We start from the raw sequence: 21,115 nt of genomic DNA, 5'->3' as shown, positions 1-21,115 counted from the left end.
AAACCACAATGACATACCACTTCACACCCACTAGGATGACTAAAATTAAAAAGACAGATAACAAGTGTTTGATAGAATGCGGAAAAGTTAGAACCCTCATACATCACTAGTGGGATCATAAAATGGTGCAGTGGCTTTGGAAAAACAGTTTGATAGTTTCTCAAAATGTTAAATGACCCAGCAATTCCACTCCTAGGTATGCATACAAGAGAAATGAAAACATATGTCCACACAAAAGTTGTTTATATACAAGCATTCACATCAGCATTCATAATAGCCAAGTGGAAACAATCCAAATGTCTATCAAGTGATACATAGTGATATATCCATACAATGGAATATTATTCAGCTATAAAAGGAAGTACTAATATATGCTACAACATTACGAATCTTGAAAATGTTATGCTAAGTAAAAGTAACTAAACCCCAAAGGTCTTATATTGTATGATTCCATTTATATGACATGCCCACACCAGTCAAATTCATAGAAAGAGAAAGTAGGTAAGTGGTGGCCAGGGGCTTGCGGGGTGGGGAAAGGGGAGTGACCGCTAACAGGTATGGGGCTTCTTTTTGAGATAATAAAAATGTTCTAAAATGACATTGTGGTGATGGTTGCACAACTATGAATATACTTTTATTTTTTTTGAGACGGAGTTTCACTGTCACCCAGGCTGGAGTGCAGTGGCACAATCTTGGCACACTGCAACCTCCGCCTCTCAGGTTCAAGTGATTTTCCTGTCTCTGCCTCCCAAGTAGGTAGAATTACAGCCACATGCCACCACACCTGGATACTTTTTTGTGTTTTTAGTGGAGACGGGGTTTCACCATGTTGGCCAGGCTGGTCTCAAACTCCTGACCTCAGGTGATCCACCCACCTCGGCCTCCCAAAGTGCTGAGATTACAAGCATAAGCCATGGCGCCCGGACTGAATATACTTTTAAAACCCCAATGAATTGTACAGGCTTTAAAGGCGTAGATCTTATGACATATGAATTACATCGCAATAAAGCTGTTGCTAAAAAATTAAAAATCCTTTAACAGCTCTCCTTTGCCAAAACACTTATTTTAATGGGGCATTCAAGTACTTTCATGACTTACTTCCATCTAAACTTTGATACTCATCTACTGTCATTTCCCGCTTCCACAATCTTTTGCTTCTACCCCAAACACATAATGACATTTTATAATTCCCTGTCTTTGCACATATTGTTCTCTCAAAAATGTCATGTCCCAAGCTGGGGTGGTGGCTCATGCCTGTAATCCCAGCACTCTGGAAGGCTGAAGTGGGACCCAGGACTGCTTGAGATCAAGAGTTTTGAGATCAGCCTGGGCTGCATAGTGAGACCCTGTCTGTACAAAAAATTTAAAAAATTTGCTGGGTGTGGTGACACATGCCCGTACTACCAGCTACTTGGGAGGCTGAAGCAGGAAGACTGCTTGAGCCCAGGAGGTCGAGGCTGCAGTGAGCTGAGATCACGCTACTGCACTCCAGCCTGGGAGAGTGAGACTGAGTCTTGGAAAAAAGAAAAGAAAAGAAAAGAAAAAAGTCACACTCCTCACTCTTCTCTTTCTGCTGAACTCCTATATATCCTTCAATGACAAATGCTGTTTCTTTCAAGAATTCATTTCTAACTCCATGCAAAGTGAGTCAGTCCCGCTATGCTACAAATACATCTGTCACTGCTAACAGACCTGAAATCCTTGGGTTTACTAGACAGTAGCAGCTTCAGCCTGAGGACCTAATGCTTGTAAGTACTTAGTAAACATTTATTGAATAAATGAATGACAAAACATTCCCTTCACTACTGACCAGAAGGAGTGCTATTTTTTCTCCAACTAGTTTAATTGGCGAAATCCATACCAATATAACTTGAGTTCTAGCCTTTAGAGACCAACAAAATGAAATAAAAATACAAATTTGGGGCCAACATCAAGACTTAGGGAAATTACTATAAAGTAACATTTCAGGGGGGGTTCATAGTTTGGATACTTATCATTTGTTGACCAAATATACTTACTGAAGTCAATACTCTTTTATTCAACATATTAAATGTGTTGTTTAACTCTGGTAACCACAGCTGTGACTTAGTTAACGATCTCAATAAATCCTACTTAAATCAGAGACAGGAAAAAATTATGCAAATGAATTCTTATCTGTTTTTCTGCCCAAGGCATATTTGATAACAGATAAAACATACTCCAAATAGTCTCTACTTAATAGTCAGGAAACCATTTGAGGTTTTATTTGGATCAAAATCAAATACAAAGAAGAGAAGCCTGCTATATTCACAAATGGTTTTATTTCAGAAAGAAATTACAAATTAAAAAGAGACATAGTTAAGAGCTTACATTCACATATGGAAGTGAATCTAAGAAAGTCAACAATTATTAATATACAAAACCACATGATTAAAAAAGACAGTAACAGATAATGACAGATGGGCTTGACTTAGATTCATCCACAAAATAATCTTTTGTTTAAAAACAAAAAGATATTGGTCTTAAGATAGCTCTTTAGAAACAAGTTGGTAGTTTCAATGAACTTTAAAATCAAAGCGATCGTAACAGTCTTTATGTAGGCTGTATCACACCCACACTCATCCGGCAGGATGGAAGAATCCATCAATTATACCTTGCAGCTAGATAGGATGTCTTCCACTAATCTCTTGTAAACCCAGGCATCGCCCTTAAGCCGCTGCCTCCTGATACCCACCACATCCGGTTTTTGAAGCTGGCACACTTCTAGTTCAAATTGCATTGTCACTTTGCCAAAATCTGACTGTGTTTGACACTTCAGTGTATAACTGCAAAAAAACAAGATAAGAAGCTAGTTAGTAGGAGAACCATATTCTGTATAAGAGTTTTCTAAGCCTCTAGGAGGCCAGTGGAGGAAATGAACCATTATTTCATATTAAGCAAAGGATTACTGTTTACAGTTTCCAAATGACCTAACTATGCTTTAGTAATAGAGTATGACTGGTGTTTTCCCAGAAACTGAACCAGGATCCTAAGAATAAACATGAAAAGGCTTTATTAGAATTCTCCCTTGCTCCAAAGAAAAGCCCCTGTTTCATAGCTATACATGCCATTCATGCTCAAGAAATCTGGCATTCTTTACGTAACCCTTTCAACAGTGTAATCCGCAAACACTGGGCATTTCCACAACATTCACAACAAAGGAAAGTGCAAGAAAGATAATATTTCGTATGTGTGAGCATTGTCAGAAACTTCTGTCTTTCATATAAATACAGCTGAAACCACTAACCTGTCAGAAAGGCATGTGTTTTTGAGGTTTTTCTAATTAGTAATAAGAGGTTATGATCATCACATCACTTTATGGCAGAAAGAAAAGCAGAAGAAAAAGCCCAAGGAAATGATATATTCCCATAACTGAAATGTGTAGCATTTATAATTAGAACTGCCGCATTATCTACTCTGAGAATGGAAAGGCCCAGTCAAAATGAAGCCTGAAACTCATCTTAAGACATATGTATGACCCTGAAAAGTTGGATAAATTTAATTCATTCATGTATATAATTTTTAATTAGTTTACATTCTATTTTAGAGTTTTGTCTTACTAATCTTCAATAAATAGAACTGATTTTAAGTTTCAATTCCCTAAATACTTAAGGGTTCCTGATTAGGTGCTGTTCCGCAGATTTGTGGAGAAGTTACATTGTTTCTGTTACGCACTTTTTTCTGTTTCATACCATTATGTACCAAAATATTCTTTTTCTTAGTAACTTAGTCATGTGTTTTGGGAAAGAGGCTTGATCTCTCAAAAATAAGCAGTCAACATCAGAAATGCCAAAAGGAGCACCCTGTAGTTAAAATTCTTGACAGGAAGATGAGGCATAGAACAATTTAGTCACATGTTAGATCTAACAGATCATTGAGAGGCCTGTGACAGAGATATGCCCAGAGCATGAAGAAGAGATCAGAGTGGGAGAGATGTGTTCTAATGAAGCCTGAGAGGAATGCCAGGGTTCATAGAAGGAATGCTTGCCAACATTTACAGGTAAGTAAAAAGTAAAATTATATCTGTACAAGAATGTTTCTTAAAATCTTACTCTATATTGACTATTCTATTTACCTGTTTAAATCCATGCGTGTCTCTACTGGCTGCTTTAATAAGGAAATTTTAAAGGGAAATAATTGAATGGAAATGCTTAGAAATATGGCCATCTTGGGTAACTAGAAGAGGCCTGGCTATTGAGACCAGGAGATCATAACCAAGGAGCTTTTGATGGCAATTCCTTCAAAAGGAGAGATATAAGGTGAAAAAACTTCCTAAAGCACTGAAAATCCAGCCCTGAAAAACAGCCAGTAATGGAAGAGAAGGATTCTATATAAATCCCTGATTTGTTTGAAATGTCTCACAAATTTAATTATAATTTATAAATACTATTGTAAAGCAGAAAATCAAAGGAAAATAGAGGATCTACAAGAAAGCCAGAAGAATTTTGAATTTTCCTATTTTGAAATAAAAAGTCTAACTTTGAAAGTGGAACAATATCTATGCTTCTAAAACTTTTATAGCTTGAACCAAACAAAAGAGAATAAATTATAAGCAATAACACTACCTTAAAAGCTTTTGGAATGAGGTGGGAGAAATATATTTTTTCTAAAGCACAGGGGTGGGGAGATCAACTCCTATTTTCTCTTTTTTTTTGAGACAGAGTCTCGCTCTGTCACCCATGCTGGAGTACAGTGGTGTGATCTCAGGTCATTGCAGCCTCCACTCCCGGGTTCAAGTGATTCTCATGCCTCAGCCTCCCAAGCAGCTGGAACTACAGGCATGCGCCACCATGCCCAGCTAATTTGTTTGTATTTTCAGTAGAGATGGGGTTTCTCCAGGTTGGCCAGGCTGAACTTGAACTCCTAGCCTCAAGTGATCTGCCCACCTCAGCCTCCCAAAGTGCTGGCATTACAGGCATAAGCCACAGCACCCAACCAACCCCTATTTTCTCAAAGTCCAAAAGACATTAAGTAATAAATGCAACAGCTTGTAAATGTGCTTCTTACCCCTTTTGTACAAAGTCAACATGCTTCTTTGGAAGGATAGACATTATTTCATTCAAGAGTTGATCTGGATTCACTAATCTAGTTGTAGTCACATTATAGTGAAGCTTAAAAAAGAAAAAGAAGAGAAGTAAATTTTTACATCAACACAAAGACTATCACACCAGATCAAGAGTTCCAAAACTCCTCAATATAGTACCATTTCAAATGGAACTATTTCCTGAAAAATACCAAAGGAATTTACAGTCAACTCTTAGTGAGTTCATGGCACACTGGGAAAGCTTGGAGAAATGATGGTTATTAGTAACCACACCCATAGCTTCCTTTTCATACTTTCATCTTCCTCTCCTACTAATCCTTTTAAAGAAATAAATATTAAAGAGCATCCATCTAACTGTTTGAGCTGTGCTTGTTTTCCCCTTCCCACACTATTTTAAGAGACATTAACAGTCCTGAAATGTATACCACAGAAAGATAAACACCAAAGTTTGCTTTGTACCTAGTTGGATATGTTTCCTTAATTCTTTCTGGATTATTTAAAGAATATTATAGAGTTCCAGGAGCTGAATTTATGACAGTTCTATGAGGAAATAAATGTAACAGGTATTCCTTTAAAAAAGTAATGTCATATTATTTTTTCTCATTGACTGAGAGCCTAATTCTCTGAGATAATTTCATTCCTAATTGATATTTATCCTTCATTCATTCACCAACTATTTTTTGAATATTTACTATGTGCTAGGCACTGTTTTAGTGGGTCCTGGACACACAAAAATCCTTCCCTTTCTGGTAAGTACCTTCACTGTCAAACAAAACCTTAGTTTCTATATCTTTCAGGTTTGAGTTCATTGTATAAATAAAATGCTGAGGAAAAAAAGTATCCAACTTTTCAAAATAAGAACCTATTGCCCAAAGAAGAGATATAAGTTTCTTAAGGTAGTGCTTCTCATAGTGTGATATAAGATATACAAGATAGACAAGGTAATTCTGGGTGGCACATGGATAAATATTTTTAAATATGTATTTGTTTCCATCTGATTTAGAAAACATACTTGTACTACATATGTATTTGTTCCCATCTGATTTAGAAAACATAATTAACAACAAAAAAAACCCTAAAGATATATGTTTCCTTTTAAATAAATTTGAGTTTTAAATATGTATTTGTTTCCATCTGATTTAGAAAACATACTTGTATTACATATGTATTTGTTCCCATCTGATTTAGAAAACATAATTAACAACAAAAAAAAAACCCTAAAGATATATGTTTCCTTTTAAATAAACTTGAGTTTTAAAAAATTATCTTGATTGTGGTAATGGTTTCACAGATGTTATATATAATGCCAAAGCATATTAATTGTACTTTAAAATATGCACAGTTGGCCAGGTGTGGTGGCTCATGACTGTAATCCCAGCACTTTGGGAAGCCAAGGCAGGAGGATTACTTAAGCTCAGGAGTTCAAGACCAGCCTGGGTAACATAGTGAGACCTTGTCTCTACAAAAAATTAAGACTTAGCCAAGTGTGGTGGCACATGTCCCAGCTACTCAGGAGACTGAGGCAGGAGGATGGCTTGAGCCCAGGAGGTCGAGGCTGCAGTGAGCTATGATCATGCCATTGCACTGCAGCCTAGGCAGCAGAGCAAGACTCTGCCTCAAAAAATTAACAACAAATAAAATAAAATATGTGCAAGTTTATTATATATCAGTTATATTTCTATAAATCTATTTGTTAAAGGAGAGTCAACATAAAGAAAAATACCAGATAAATAATAGTGCACACAATACACCCATATAGCAAACGTCATGAAACTGAGTGTAAACGAAGGGACCCTCTCTTTCTTGGTTCCTGAGCCAGTACTCTTTTCACCAAACTAAATTGGCTCTGTCAAGATGATATTAATAATAAACTGAACACCTTCAAATCACAATATAAATTACTGCTTTGGTAAAATAAAGAATGAATCCTAATTTATCTATTTAAATTTTGGATTTTTAATAGACTGCTTCCTAAAAGAGGACATAACTACATATGATTTGCTATCTTAAAAAACTAAGGTATTATTTCTACTATCCTTGCAGCTCTTCTGGTAAGTGTATAGTTTTTAGTATAGTATTTGAAGTTGGTGGAAAAAAATAAGGTTAATTTCCCAAAGAAAGTCCTTCAATTTTGCAAAAACTTAAAAACAATAAAAAGTGTTAAAGATCTAAAGTTAAAGTTTTTGATCTTAGGACTCTGCTAATTATAGACCATGGGCCTATACATGGGGGGATAAAGTGCTCAACACTGATAGTAATCCTTGATATTGGAAATACCACCTTATACTAATAAAGCATTTAATACGCCACGTAGCATCCCATATGTAGAGTCTTGTTTCTACATCTCAGCCCTGTGAGGTTGCCAGGGTAGGCATTTTTCCAGATTTTACAAATGAAGAAACTGAGGAGATCAGGAATAAAATGATTTATCAAAGCTATATAGTACGAAGCTGGAGCCAGAACCCAGGTCTTCTCATTCCCAATCTTGTGGTTTTTCTCCTACATTCTGGAAGTACTGGAGAACTCCCTAGAAAGCCAACTAATACCACAATAGTTTCTATTGAAAAATGCATTCAGGTTCCAAAATATTTACATAAGTGACCATTTTTAGAACATTATCCATTAGTATTTGGTAACTGCTTAGCTTCTCAATAATGTATATATACATATATATGGTTGAACTAGTTTCCTTAATTTTATCTAACATTTTTCAGTGCAATGGTACTATGGTTTTTTTAAATCCCAGTGTCAGTGCTTGAAATACTTAACTATCTCCAACCAGAGAAATTTCAAAACAAAAGAATAAAATATGCCTAATAAATAGCCGTATGTAATGTAAACTTCTCAGCACACTACAAAGTTCAAGGCAATGACTGCTAGTGGATAAATCCTATCTTATTCCACTTTAAGACAGAACACAAATGAGATCTCAGAACATTCTCCTCTGAAACACCCTTCTGCCCAATAGCTCAGCATTTTCCTTCCTTCACCACCCAGATTTGCTCATTATGAGAGTCTCAGTGCAAAAACTAAACACAGACCCAGTCCCCAAATGACGGGCACACTACCATCTTCTCCCCAGCTCTGGGCCCACACCTCTTGGAACGTGTTTTCACTATAGCACTGAGCCCAGTGTGTCAGAACAACATCCCAGCCTGTTTTCACAGCCAGCCTAAGAATTCCTCAAGGACACGAGCTGTGTCTCATTTGTCCCTTTACCTCTTAATTACTCCCCTTCCACCAACAAACATGTATTCATTAGGTGTTTGAATGAATACTCAGAGAGAATCCAAGAGAATAGAAAGTACTTTATATCAACTAATAGTTTATTTTTCCTTTCCTTCCTTGACCAAATATATTGTCCACACCGGTGACACATTAACCCTTTTAAAGCATACTGGGTCTATTAAATAAGATCCACACCTTTTTAGCCAGGCCTTGAGGCCCTTCCAGCCTACCTTCCCCACTTGTCACTCACTGTTTTCCTGACACACACCACACTCAAAGTTCCAATTATCTTCCCATGCATTCAAATATTTCATGAGGACCTACAAAGTATCCATGAATCAGGGACACAACTAAGCTCAAGTCCCCCTCCTTAAGGCAGCTCTCCGTTCTCCATCTGTGCCCCCTGCTTCCTCACCTCCATGTTGCCCCTGTGACTAATCCCTCCAACTGCTCTTGAATATTTGAATGACAGCTGTTTGCTCCTTGAAGGGAGTGACTGTATCTATTTACTGACTGCACAGTAACATACATATTTTAGTTGCTCAAAAAACATATATTAACTAAGTGAATAAATACTCAAATAAAAAAACACTAATAAATTCATTCAGTACCTTTAAAAAAAAAAAAACAACAGTCCATTAGCAGTGAGCTTCTGAAATCCATATGAAAGAATTCCAGCCTGCTTACCTTTAGTCTTCTGGGCCCGTCTCTGGCACAGCCCTTCCTTTTGCTCCTGGTGAGCACAGTGATAACCTTATCCAACCCCCTTTCAAGGCTTCCAAACACTTTGGCTCCCTTTCTTTTTGGAGTCTCCTCCATATGTGCTTGGTTGAGATCCAGTTCCACTGAGCGGCACCTGTAAAAAAAACAAAAAAGGCATGAGTAGAGCTGGGCCTCCGGCCTGTGGGGTCTGCAAGGGCGAACTTTTGTCCCTTCATACACATTAGGGTGCCTCATTCAGGTATGCCAGGGCCAGATCACCTCTCTCCTCATCAGGAAGCACCAAAGCCATTTCCTCCTGGACAGGAGCTCTCACCCTTCCACCAGGCAACTGCCACTCAGCAAAACTATTTATCCCCTTCCTTTTTAAAAAATGTCATATATATAGAAAAGTTCAAAGAAGAGTACAGTGAACACCGGCATATCCTCCTAGATTCAACAATTGTTCATATTTTGCCACATTTGCTTTCTGTATGGATATAGATAATACATTAATGTATATAGGTAATACATTAAATTTACTTATTTGCTAAGCCATCTGAAAGTAACTCATCTGAAGATATCATGACACTTTACTCTGAAACACTTCAGTATACATCTCCAGTGAATAAGGATGTTGTCTTCCATAAAGATGATACCATTATCACATCAATAAATTAATAATAATTCTATAATATCTAATACCCTGTTCACATTCTAATTCTCCCAGTTGTCTCTAAAATAGACAATGCCTTTAAGAAACTGCTATAAAAGAATAGCAACTTGAAGGGTTACCTATGCTGCAGAACTTTTCATACAGAGATTTTCTTTGAAACAACAGTGAGTATCTTTACAATTTGGGAGGACTACAATCTGTTAGTGGATATCTACATTTCACTGGCCTCAGAGAAGGGTAAGATGGGCCTGAGAGAGGCAACTAGTTGGCTGGGGTGAGGGCCGCTGTCTTGCCAGCCTGTTATACTTAAGGTGCCGTCCTACTGCTGATCAGTTTCACAATTCTACCCCATGAGGAAGGCAGTGGCTACATGTCCAGGAATGGTCACAGGTCATCCACATATAAACAGATATTCCTACTCTCCAACAGAATCTATGTGATGATTTACCTTAATCAGGTCTATTAATCTATGAAAAAGGAAATCTGGTTACATACACTAAAGATTAGAACCTAAGAAAATCAAACACTTACCGTCTCTCAGGGCTAATGACACCTGTCATTAACTTGTCTGTTCCTGTTGAATTTACTGGCATTTTAATTGGAGTTTCTTTCAGGCACTGGTTTCTAGCTATTAGAAACAGAACAAACACAATCCATATGCAGCACATACTATGGTTCTGAAATTTCTATTATTAATAATAATGCGTGTATCACATTATTGACTCAGAAATAGTATAATCACTTGACCTGTGATGTCAAAGGCTCTAATTCTTTCAAGAAATGTTTCCATGTGATTTATAATAAAAACAAAATCATTTTGCCTTGTATGTGTGGCTCTTCTTTTTTTTCTTCACCGCGAATTGAGGCCATGCTTTTAATTTTATTATAAACAACATACGAGAAATCTAAACAGATCATATAAATACAAATCTCATAATTACTGATTTTTTTTCTAAAAATAAAAGTCAATCTGTATTTATACAAGGGCCCAATTTATGCTTTCAATTGATCTAATAGTAAAAGGTGTTAATTCAATTCATAGCCCGATTCAACTCATGTTAGGCAAAAAGAACAGACCCCTGTGAAAGCTTGACATAAGTTATTAAAGAGATATAAGCTTTGGCCAGGCACGGTGGCTCACGCCTGTAATCCCAGCACTTTGGGAGGCTGAGGAGGGCAGATCATGAGGTCAGGAGTTCAAGACCAGCCTGGCCAACATGGTGAAACCCCATCTCTACTAAAGATACAAAAAAAATTAGCCGGGCCTGGTGGCGGGCACCTGTAATCCCAGCCACTTGGGAGGCTGAAGCAGAAGAATCCCTTGAACCCAGTAGGCGGATGTTGCAGTGAGCCAAGATCACACCATTGCACTCCAGCCTGGAAGACAGAGTGAGACTTCATCTCAAAAAAAAAAAAAAAAAAAAAGATGTAAGCTTTGATTTTTTTTATATTCTCTGTTCCAGAATTTTATGTTTTATTCTAAGTAGGGTATTTGCATTCCAGATAGTTTGTGACAAATTTGTACTAACAAATCTGGTTATGCTGATTAGCTCATGATCTAAAAGTTTTATACCCTTTAGAGATAATATTCACACTATAAAAACAAAGACAAAATATCAAAATTTGTAAAAGAGATTAGGGGCTTGGTTTTGTTTATGACTATTTGGCTATACTCTCACTTTGCACAAGAACAAGAAAATAAGAGCAATCAGAAAGATCTATAAAAACAGTTTTCATCTTTGTATACACACAGTATCTATCACCATACAGAACTGACCTTCAACAAACTGCCAATGCCTGCATTGTATAGGAGGGATAAAAATGAAATTAATATTTATGTCAAAAATAACTCACAATGAAAGTAAAATGCAGGGCTGGGCATGGTGGACTCACCCCAAATTTACTTTGGGATTACTCATCCCAAAGTAATCCTAGCACTTTGGGAGGCCAAGGCGGGTGGATCACCTGAGGTCAAGAGTTCGAGAGCAGCCTGCCCAACATGTTGAAACCCCATCTCTACTAAAAATACAAAAAATTAACTGGGCATGGTGGTGTGCACCTGTAATCCCAGCTACCCAGCTACTCAGGAGGCTGAGACAGGAGAATTGCTTGAAACTGGGAGGCGAAGGTTGCAGTGAGCCAAGATCACGCCACTGCACTCCAGCCTGGGCAACAAGAGTGAAACTCTGTCTCAAAAAAAAGAAAAAGAGAAAGAGAAAGGAAAAGGAAAAGGAAAAGAGAAAGGAAAAGGAAAAGGAAAAGGAAAGGAGAAAAGCGCCAATGGAAGCTAGCAATCATGGCTTCAGCCACTTGCTTCCTTAAGTGGCTCTTGTGTTTAAAGAGAAAAGACCAATACTAATAGCTTTGACCAACATAATCTTTCTCGTCATGACAACATATGTCAACTGATAATATTTCAAGATTGTAAAATAAATTCCAAACTACCCACACTGTAAAACCTTCAGAGTTACACAAAAAGTAAAAAATGTCAATAATGGAAGGGATTATGGCACTAAAATTTTTTTAAATAAAAAAGCCCTGGGCCGGGCACAGTGGCTCACAGCTATGATCCCAGAAATTTGGGAGGCTGAAGCAGGCGGATTACCTGAGGTCAGGAGTTCGAGACCAGTCTGACCAATATGGTGAAACCCCGTCTCCACTAAAAATACGAAAATTAGCCGAGCGTGGTGGCAGGCGCCTATAATCCCAGCTACTAGGGAGGCTGAGGCAGGAGGACTGCTTGAACCCAGGAGGCAGAGGCTGCAGTGAGCCGAGATCACACCACTGCACTCCAGCCTGGGCAACAGAGCGAGACTCTGTCTCAAAGAAATAAAAAAAAAAAAAAGAAAAAGAAAGAAAAAAAAAAAAAAAAAAAAAAAAAAAAGGCCTTGAATGAGCTAAGGTGAGCTGAGGTCCATTTTATCTCCCTGCCCAATCCCATGATTCACAGAGGGTATTGTATTTACAGTAGAGAAAGAACAGAAAGAGACCCTTTCATTGGGAAAGAATGCAATAGCAAGCTACCATTGCAGGGTAGAGGCTATCTCACTGAATTCTCATAACCACCACAGGAAGCGCCACCGCCCCCCCACCCACCATCTCACACACACACACACACACACACACACACACACACACATCAGGACACCAAACTGGCCTCACATTTTGGGGGGAAAGTGTTATTTGAGTTGATGAAACGGAAAATGTCATTAACATAAAAATGGGACTTCTAGCAAATATTCTGGCAAAGTCTTCCGTAATATCTTTATAGATAAGAAGTTAATGCCTCAAACCAGCTACAAGCTGCATTAGTAAACTAGAAGCACAAAGGTAGGATGTAGTTTCACAGCAGTTCACATGGCAATGCTCCAGAGTTTAGGTTTGTTAGAATCTTTTTTTTTCTTTTTTTTTTTGAGACGGAGTCTCGCTCTGTCGCCCAGGCTGGAGTGCAGTGGCTGGATCTCAGCTCACTGCAAGCTCCACCTCCTGGGTTTACGCCATTCTCCTGCCTCAGCCTCCCGAGTAGCTGGGACTACAGGCGCCCGCCACCTCGCCCAGCTGGTTTTTTTGTATTTTCTTAGTAGAGACGGGGTTTCACCATGTTAGCCAGGATGGTCTCGATCTCCTGATCTCGTGATCCACCTGTCTCGGCCTCCCAAAGTGCTGGGATTACAGGCTTGAGCCACAGCGCCCGGCCTGTTAGAATCTTAAAACTAGAGAAGGTCACAATTGCTGGGGGAAAAAAGGCTAATAAAGTTTAGGTAACATTTTTTAAAGTGACACAAACAAGATCACCATAAATAAAATTCCTTTGGGTTCTTATTATTTCATTACATAAATATGGCCCCTATTATGTAGTAGGCATCAGGCCTAGTACTATGTACAATGTACCAGACAGGTATGGCTCCTACTACAGACCATGCCATGCTGCAATAAACAAGGCAGAGAGTCTCTACTGTCATGACACTTACCACCCTATCGTAGTGAGACCCAGTCTAGAAAACTCAGTTTAGTTCTAGGCGCTGTATTCTAAGAGGCAGACTGACCAAATAGAATGTGTCCAGATGAGACCAGCAACCAAAACAGTGAAGTATCATAAAGGAAATGGTTTAAATAACTGGTGATGACTAAACTGAAGAGGAAACCAAGGGAAATGAGGAAGTTGTAATAACTGGACAAAGACAGATATCTGGAAGGGCATCACAGATTCACCCTGTCTGTTAAGGACAGGCAGTAATACCATAGGGCAGAACAGGACCAGACACCAGAACTGGAGCTCCAGATAAGTAAAGGCTCGATGGAGGCGTCAGCTTGAGTCGTAAGTCAGGGTAAAGGGGCGTGCGAGGTCTAAACCTGGGTATATGACCTCGGACAAATCACTTCACTCCTTCTGAGTCTCAGGTATCTTAGTTGAGAAAAAGGGAGTTGGATCAAATGAACTCTAACTTGTCTTTCAGCTTTGATATCCTACGATCTATGATTCAATTTTATAAATGTGAAAAAGAGGAAAAACTCGGTATCATTTGAGAAGAAAATGAAATGGACAAATATGCTTTCATTTCAACTAATGCAAACGACATGATAGAAAAGCAGCTTGACTTCTAGAAATTCCTGAAAGCAATGCTAGTCACTTCTGACCTGCTATATGTTTACTTAATGTGGTAAGAAAAATGAAACTTCTTACTGCTTAATTCACTTAGCAAATACCTTTTGAGGGTGTAGTGTAACGATTTGGTGTAGTGAGTATTTCTCTCTTATGCTGGTTCTTATTAACTGGAGTCTTTGGCTCAGGAAACATAAAGTACTCTTCATTCTTTACAGCAGACTTAGGAATATATACATTTTCTTTGTTCTTTAATTTATTTGCAGGTGTTCTGTATAAGGCTGGAGTTAATGATTTAGATTCCACCCCATTTGATTCTGTCCAATACTTGGTAAACTGGAAAAAAAAAAAAGTTACTTGATAAAGCACACTGAAGAAAAGTCAATTTCTTTACAACATTCCTTAATCATTTGCAAACTGCCTTGTACTATTTATTAAAATGAATTATCAAAAGGTATTATTGACAATATTAGGAAATTTGAAAATATATAGTTTTCTTTAATACATGTAGATCACTTTTGTCTGTTCTATTGACAGTAATTTTCAATATGATACAGGTTGAGTGTATATACATACTCAGATCCTAGGCAATATTGTGAATGGCCACAAATCAATTGCTAAGAAATGCTTTCCATACCTAGATAGATTATAGCATTATGGCATAATCTATAGATAGTCACGGCTTGCCTCTGATATATACCAAAAAAAAAAAAGTTTAGTCAGCAATTAGGGCAGAAAAAACATGTTAAACTAACAGAAATGTTGGATAAAAAATACTTTTTAATCCTTTTAAATTTATGGTTGAGCTTGCAAGAGAGTAAGGAAAATCCTGAGAGGCCAAACTAAAAACCTGAGAATGAATCCAAAGGTGTAACCAAGGCTGAAACCCTCTGCTGCCCTAAGGGCATCTATCTTCTATCTCTGATAACCTACAGCTTGTGTTTCTACAGCCACAGAAGCCTTGGGCTCTGCAAGGTGGTGAGATAGATCCAAAGCTCCCATGTAAAGCCAGGAAGGGCTATAACTATAATGAAAGGCTGAGTTAAATATAAATCTGCTCTTCAAAGGGAATAGGCAAGAAAAAAGAGTGTCTTGGTCTTGGTTCTGAGGGAGGAGAAAAATGAAGCTTCTTTTAATAATTTGTAAGTAAACACAGGCCAGTCTTCAAATAAATAAAGGTCCAAATTAATACAACCTGCATGGTCCCAGAAACCTCACGCCTAAATTTAACTTAAAGTAGTCCTAGGCTGGTTGTGCCTAAGGAACCTGGTAGAAGCAAGCACAACTCCTACCTGAAAGAAAAGCTTCAGTCCAACCCAACTCAAGCCCTTAACCCAAGCCTCAGATAATTCCCATAGAGTTCAAAGAAAAATAAACCTACATAAGAAATTCCAAAAGACACAAGCACTATGAGCATAAAGATTTCAGATATTAAAATTACCAAATACAGAACATAAATAAGTATGTTTGCATGTTTAAAATAGCGAAACAAAAACATGAGAAAAGAACAAGACTACCAAAACTGTTCAAATAGATTTGAAAAATAAAAACTTCTAGAAATAAAAACATGATAAAAATGAAAAGTTCAATGCACATGCCAAATAACAGAATAAAGGAAATAGAGACATTTGAATAGAAATATAAATCTGAAATTACTCTGAATGTACTCAAGAGAGAAAAAGATATGAGATACATGAAAGAGGGTTTAAGGAAACAGAAAATGAAATAAAGTCAGTCCAACATAAGGCTATTCTAAGTTGCAGAGATAGATAATATGGACAACGCAAAAGCAGCAATTCCCTCTACTTCTTTTCCCAAAGGAAAAGAAATCAGTACATCAAAAAGATACCTGCACTTGTATATTTATCACAGTACTTACTCACAGTAGCAGAGATACAAAATCAACCCAAGTGTCCATCAACGGATGACTGGATAAAGGAAATGTGAGAGAGAGAGACAGAGACAGAGACAGAGACAGAGAGAGAGAGAGAGAGAGAGAGAGAAAGAATACTATTCAACCATAAAAAAGAATGAAATCCTATCTTTTGCAGCAAGGTGGATGGAAGTGGAGGTTATCTTAGTGAAACAAGCCAGACACAGAATGACACATATTGCATGTTCTCACTCATAAGTGGGGGCTAAAAAAAGGCGTACACATGAATGTAGAGAGTGGAATGACAGAAGATGTAGACTTGGAAGGGTGAGGAGATGGGAGGGGGTAGGTGATGAGAAATTACTTAAGGGGTCCGATGTACATTATTCAGGTGACACCTTAAAACCTTTCACTTGACCACTATGCAGGTAAGAAAACTGTACTTGTACCCTACAAATGTATATAAATATTGTTTTTAAGAAAAAGCACACTGGGCGTGCTGGCTCACACCTCTAATCCCAGCACTTTGGGAGGCCAAGGCACGAGATCACCTGAGGTCAGGAGTTCAAGACCAGCCTGGCCAACACAGTGAAACCCCGTTTCTTCTAATAATACAAAAATTAGCTGGGCATGGGGACAGGCACCTGTAATCCCAGCTACTCGGGAGGCTGAGGCAGGAAAATCGCTTGAACCTGGGAGGCAGAGGTTGCAGTGAGCCGACATCGCACCACTGCACTCTAGCCTGGGCAATGAGAAAGAAACTCTGTCTCAAAAAAAAAAAGAAAAAAAAAAAGGAAAAAGAAAAAGCAATATATTATTCAATAAATTTTCCAAATTTGATTAAAAATACAAATCCCCATACATAGAAAGCATGATGAATCATAAACAGGATACATAAAAGAAATCCACATCTCTACTTACCAGATTATACAACTGTAAAGGACACTATCCACAGAGACACCACTCAGATGGTGTGCTCCCTGGAGGTGTGCAATGCTGTAGCCCTAACAGTGAAGCTGCAGAAGACCAAACGCAAAGAGATGGCCCTAAAAGGGGCCAGAGAGAAAAGACAGATGAACTAATAAGGTGCTAGACTGAGGTTAGTTTTTCAATAGCAACAATAGAAGCAAGAAGAAAGTACAATAATATCTTCAATAACATCCTGTGAATCCATAAATATTTCAAAATAAAAAGCTAAAAACATTCAAGAGCTAATACACTGGACACATCAATAGCAATAGCATGTAATCCAGGAGGGGTAATCAGAGATTCTAATGCCTTCATATTGTTTAGAAGGAAAGTAAAGATACAGATTCACAGCCGGGTGCAGTGGCTCACACCTGTAATCCCAGCACTTTGGGAGGCTGAGACAGGTGGATCACCTGAGGTCAGGAGTTCAAGACCAGCCTGGCCAACATGGTGAAACCCTGTCACTCCTAAAAATACAAAAATTAGCCGGACATGGTGGCGGGTGTCTGTAAACCTAGCTACTCAGGAGGCTGAGGCAAGAGAATCACTACAACCCAGGAGGCAGAGGTTGCAGTGAGCCGAGATCATGCCATTGCACTCAAGCCTGGGCAACAGAGCAAGATTCCATCTCAAAAAAAAAAAAAAAAAAAATACACTCACTTTATATTTGGCTAAATATATTAAACACTTAGAGTAAATATTAAAAGAATATGAATCAAATAGAAACCAATAAAATGTGAGGGGAAAACATCAAAAAAATAAGAAATAAGGGAGAATACAGAAAAAGACAAATAGGAAACAAAAAATGAAAGATATATAATAAATAAATCCATAATAAAAATAAATATAAGGTGGGTAAGCTCTCAATTCAAAAGACAGATTTTCAGTTTGCATACCAAATCTAGCTATGTTATTTATTTATTTATTTATTTTTGGAGACGGAGTCTTGCTCTGTCGTCCAGGCTGGAGTGCAGTGGCGCGATTTCGGCTCACTGCAAGCTCCGCCTCCTGGGTTCATGCCATCCTCCTGTCTCAGCCTCCCAAGTAGCTGGGACTACAGGTGCCCGCCACCACGCCTGGCTAATTTTTTGTATTTTTTAGTAGAGACAGAGTTTCACTGTGTTAGCCTGGATGGTCTCGATCTCCTGACCTCGTGATCCGCCAGCCTTGGCCTCCCAAAGTGCTGGGATTACAGGCGTGAGCCACCGCGCCCAGCTTAACTATGTTATTTTTAAAGAGACATACCTAAATACAAGGTATGAAAGGTTTCATTGTTTTGTTTCATTGTTTTATTTATTAAGGAAATCTTAATTTCTTTAATTTTATAATAGTTCTTGTATCAGGTTAACCAGTTTCCTCCCATCTTCTTATTCTTTAGGCATGATTTAGTTATTCTTGCCCCTTTGTATTTCCACATACATTTTAGAATCATTTTGACTTATTTTACATCCACTGAAAAGTTGAGATTACATTAAATTTAAAATTCATTTTGGGGAAAAAATGAGATCTATACCTTCAAATCTCCCTATCCATAAACAAAGTATACCACTTTTCTTTCAGAACTCTGTGTATTAGCCAAGGATCACAGCATTTATTCATAGAAAACAGCTAAGTAGAAACAGTGAGCTTTGAGGTGTTTTAATTTGTCCTACCTATCCCCATTCCCCTCTCTCCAGCTCTATAATAGTCTTAGAAACTCGGCCGGGCGCGGTGGCCCAAGCCTGTAATCCCAGCACTTTGGGAGGCCGAGGCGGGCGGATCACGAGGTCAGGAGATCGAGACCATCTTGGCTAACACGGTGAAACCCCGTCTCTACTAAAAATACAAAAAATTAGCCGGGCGTGGTGGCGGGCGCCTGTAGTCCCAGCTACTCGGAGGCTGAGGCGGGAGAATGGCATGAACCCGGGAGGCGGAGCTTGCAGTGAGCCGAGATCGCGCCACTGCACTCCAGCCTGGGCGACACAGCCAGACTCCATCTCAAAAAAAAAAAAAAAAAAGAAACTCACAGCCCACAATCATGACAAAAAACAGCAACCTAGGAGCCACTGGAAGGGGCAGAACAGGCTGAAGCTCCTTCAAAGCTTTATGCTCGGAAAATTGTCATTATTTAGCCTGGCCAGTAGTTCCTTAGAAGACCCTACTATGAAAGCTGTCTTTTCTAATTCTTTGTTTGTTATTTATTTGAGATGGAGTTTTGCTTTTGGTGCTCAGGCTGGAGTGCAATGGCGCCAACTCAGCTCACCACAAACTCCGCCTCCCAGGTTCAAGCAATTCTCCTGTCTCAGCCTCCCGAGTAGCTGGGATTATAGGCATGCGCCACCACACATGGCTAATTTTGTATTTTTAGTAGAGACGAGGTTTCTCCATGTTGGTCAGGTAGGTCTTGAACTCCCGACCTCAGGTGATACATCCACCTTGACCTCCCAAAGTGCTGGGATTACAGGCGTGAGCCACCGCACCTGGCCTGAAAGCTGTCTTCATTTGACCTTACTCAGAGCCTGCCCAGTGTGAAAAGCCTTTTCCCCAGCGGCATCTGTTAAAAAGATTTAGAGGTGCCAGGCACAGTGGTTCATGCCTGTAATCCCAGCACTTTGGGAGGCCAAGGCGGGTGGATCTCTTGAGTTCAGGAGTTTGAGACCAGCCTGGGCAAAATATTGAGACCCTGTCTCTACAAAATAATTTTGTAAAAATTAGCTGGGCATGGTGGCGCACGCCTGCAGTCCCAGCTACTGCCGCCGAAGCAGTGGGTAACAGCTGGTGATGACAATAGACTAACAAAAATGCTGAAAAGAAAAAGTTGGAGAATAAGATGTCCACAGTGACTTAGAAAAGCTCCAAAATATACCAGGGAATCTATAAGCCCAATGTACATGTATAGGATGTGCTCATACCGAGGGCTGTGTATTTGCTCAGGAAAGACTTTAGAAGGGGCTGGGCATGGTGGCTCATGCCTGTAATCCCAGCACTTTGGGAGGATGAGGCAGGTGGATCACTTGAGGTCAGGAGTTCAAGACCAGCCTGACCAACATAGTGAAACCTCGTCTCTACTAAAAATACAAAGTTAGCCACCAGGTGTTGTGGCACATGCCTGTAATCCCAGTTCCTTGGGAGGCTGAGGCAGGAGAATCACTTGAACCCAGATGGCAAAGATTGTAGTTAGCTGAGATCGCGCCATTGCACTCCAGCCTGGGCAACAAGAGTGAAACTCTATCTCAAAAAAAAAAAAAAAGCCACACTTTGGAAGGATCTAAGATCTCACCTCAAGCTGACCGTGAGGTTCTATACAAATAGGAAGTGAAATCTAAGGCAGAGTTGTCGGCTGCCTGGCTGAAAGCTGAAGGCATACCCCACATGTACACAGAGCTGGCACAAAGACTGAGAGACATATTGATTCCAGGCATCTAAGGAAACCTCGCCAAGCATTAGCTGATCACCATGCTAACTGAGCAGAGAAAAGGTATAGTAAAAATATGGTATTATAATTTCATGGACTATCATCATAAATGTAGCCCAACACTGACCTAAATGACTTTACAGAATTAGTTCAGAAAAGTCACTAAACAATAACAACAATCAGCAATAATACCAAATCCTGAGGAGGGGATAAATCTGATTACCAGAGCTGCCACATTATATTATTTTAAATGTCTAGTTTTCAACAATTACAAGACATATACATGCAAAGAAGTGAAAAAGTATGGCCGGGCACGGTGGCTCATGCCTGTAATCCCAGCACTTTGGGAGGCCGAGGCAGGCAGATCACCTTAGGTCAGGAGTTCAAGACCAGCCTGGCCAACTTGGTGAAGCCCCATTTTACAAAAATACAAAAACAAAACAAAACAAAACAAAAAAAATTAGCCAGGCAATGGCAGGTGCCTGTAATCCCAGCTACTTAGGAGGCTGAGACAGGAGAATCGCTTGAACCCAGGAGGCAGAGGTTGCAGTGAGCAGAGATCACACAGTGCACTCCAGCCTGGGTGATAGAGCGAGCCTCTGTGTTAAAAA

At 39.1% G+C, this 21,115-nt stretch overlaps 1 protein-coding gene across 10 annotated transcripts in view; it reads right to left on the bottom strand.

Annotated features, from left to right (window-relative positions):
- Positions 1-2,281: 2,281 nt before the first annotated feature.
- The window catches only part of MELK (maternal embryonic leucine zipper kinase), a 119,649-nt gene continuing 100,815 nt past the window's right edge, over positions 2,282-21,115 (bottom strand). For all 10 annotated transcript variants that reach the window (XM_011939412.1, XM_011939416.1, XM_011939417.1 and 7 more), the window contains 5 exons: positions 14,373-14,604; positions 10,197-10,293; positions 8,978-9,146; positions 5,026-5,129; positions 2,282-2,804 (listed from right to left, as the gene is read on the bottom strand). In XM_011939412.1, the coding sequence (XP_011794802.1) occupies positions 2,627-2,804; positions 5,026-5,129; positions 8,978-9,146; positions 10,197-10,293; positions 14,373-14,604 (780 nt within the window). In that variant the 3' untranslated portion in view covers positions 2,282-2,626. The remainder of the gene's footprint in view (positions 2,805-5,025; positions 5,130-8,977; positions 9,147-10,196; positions 10,294-14,372; positions 14,605-21,115) is intronic.

The sequence above is a fragment of the Colobus angolensis genome, unplaced genomic scaffold (genome assembly GCF_000951035.1).
Source record: "Colobus angolensis palliatus isolate OR3802 unplaced genomic scaffold, Cang.pa_1.0 Scaffold181, whole genome shotgun sequence".
NCBI lineage: Eukaryota > Metazoa > Chordata > Mammalia > Primates > Cercopithecidae > Colobus > Colobus angolensis.
The sequence above is the reverse complement of the archived record's forward strand: the minus strand, read 5'-3'. Positions and strand labels throughout refer to the sequence as shown.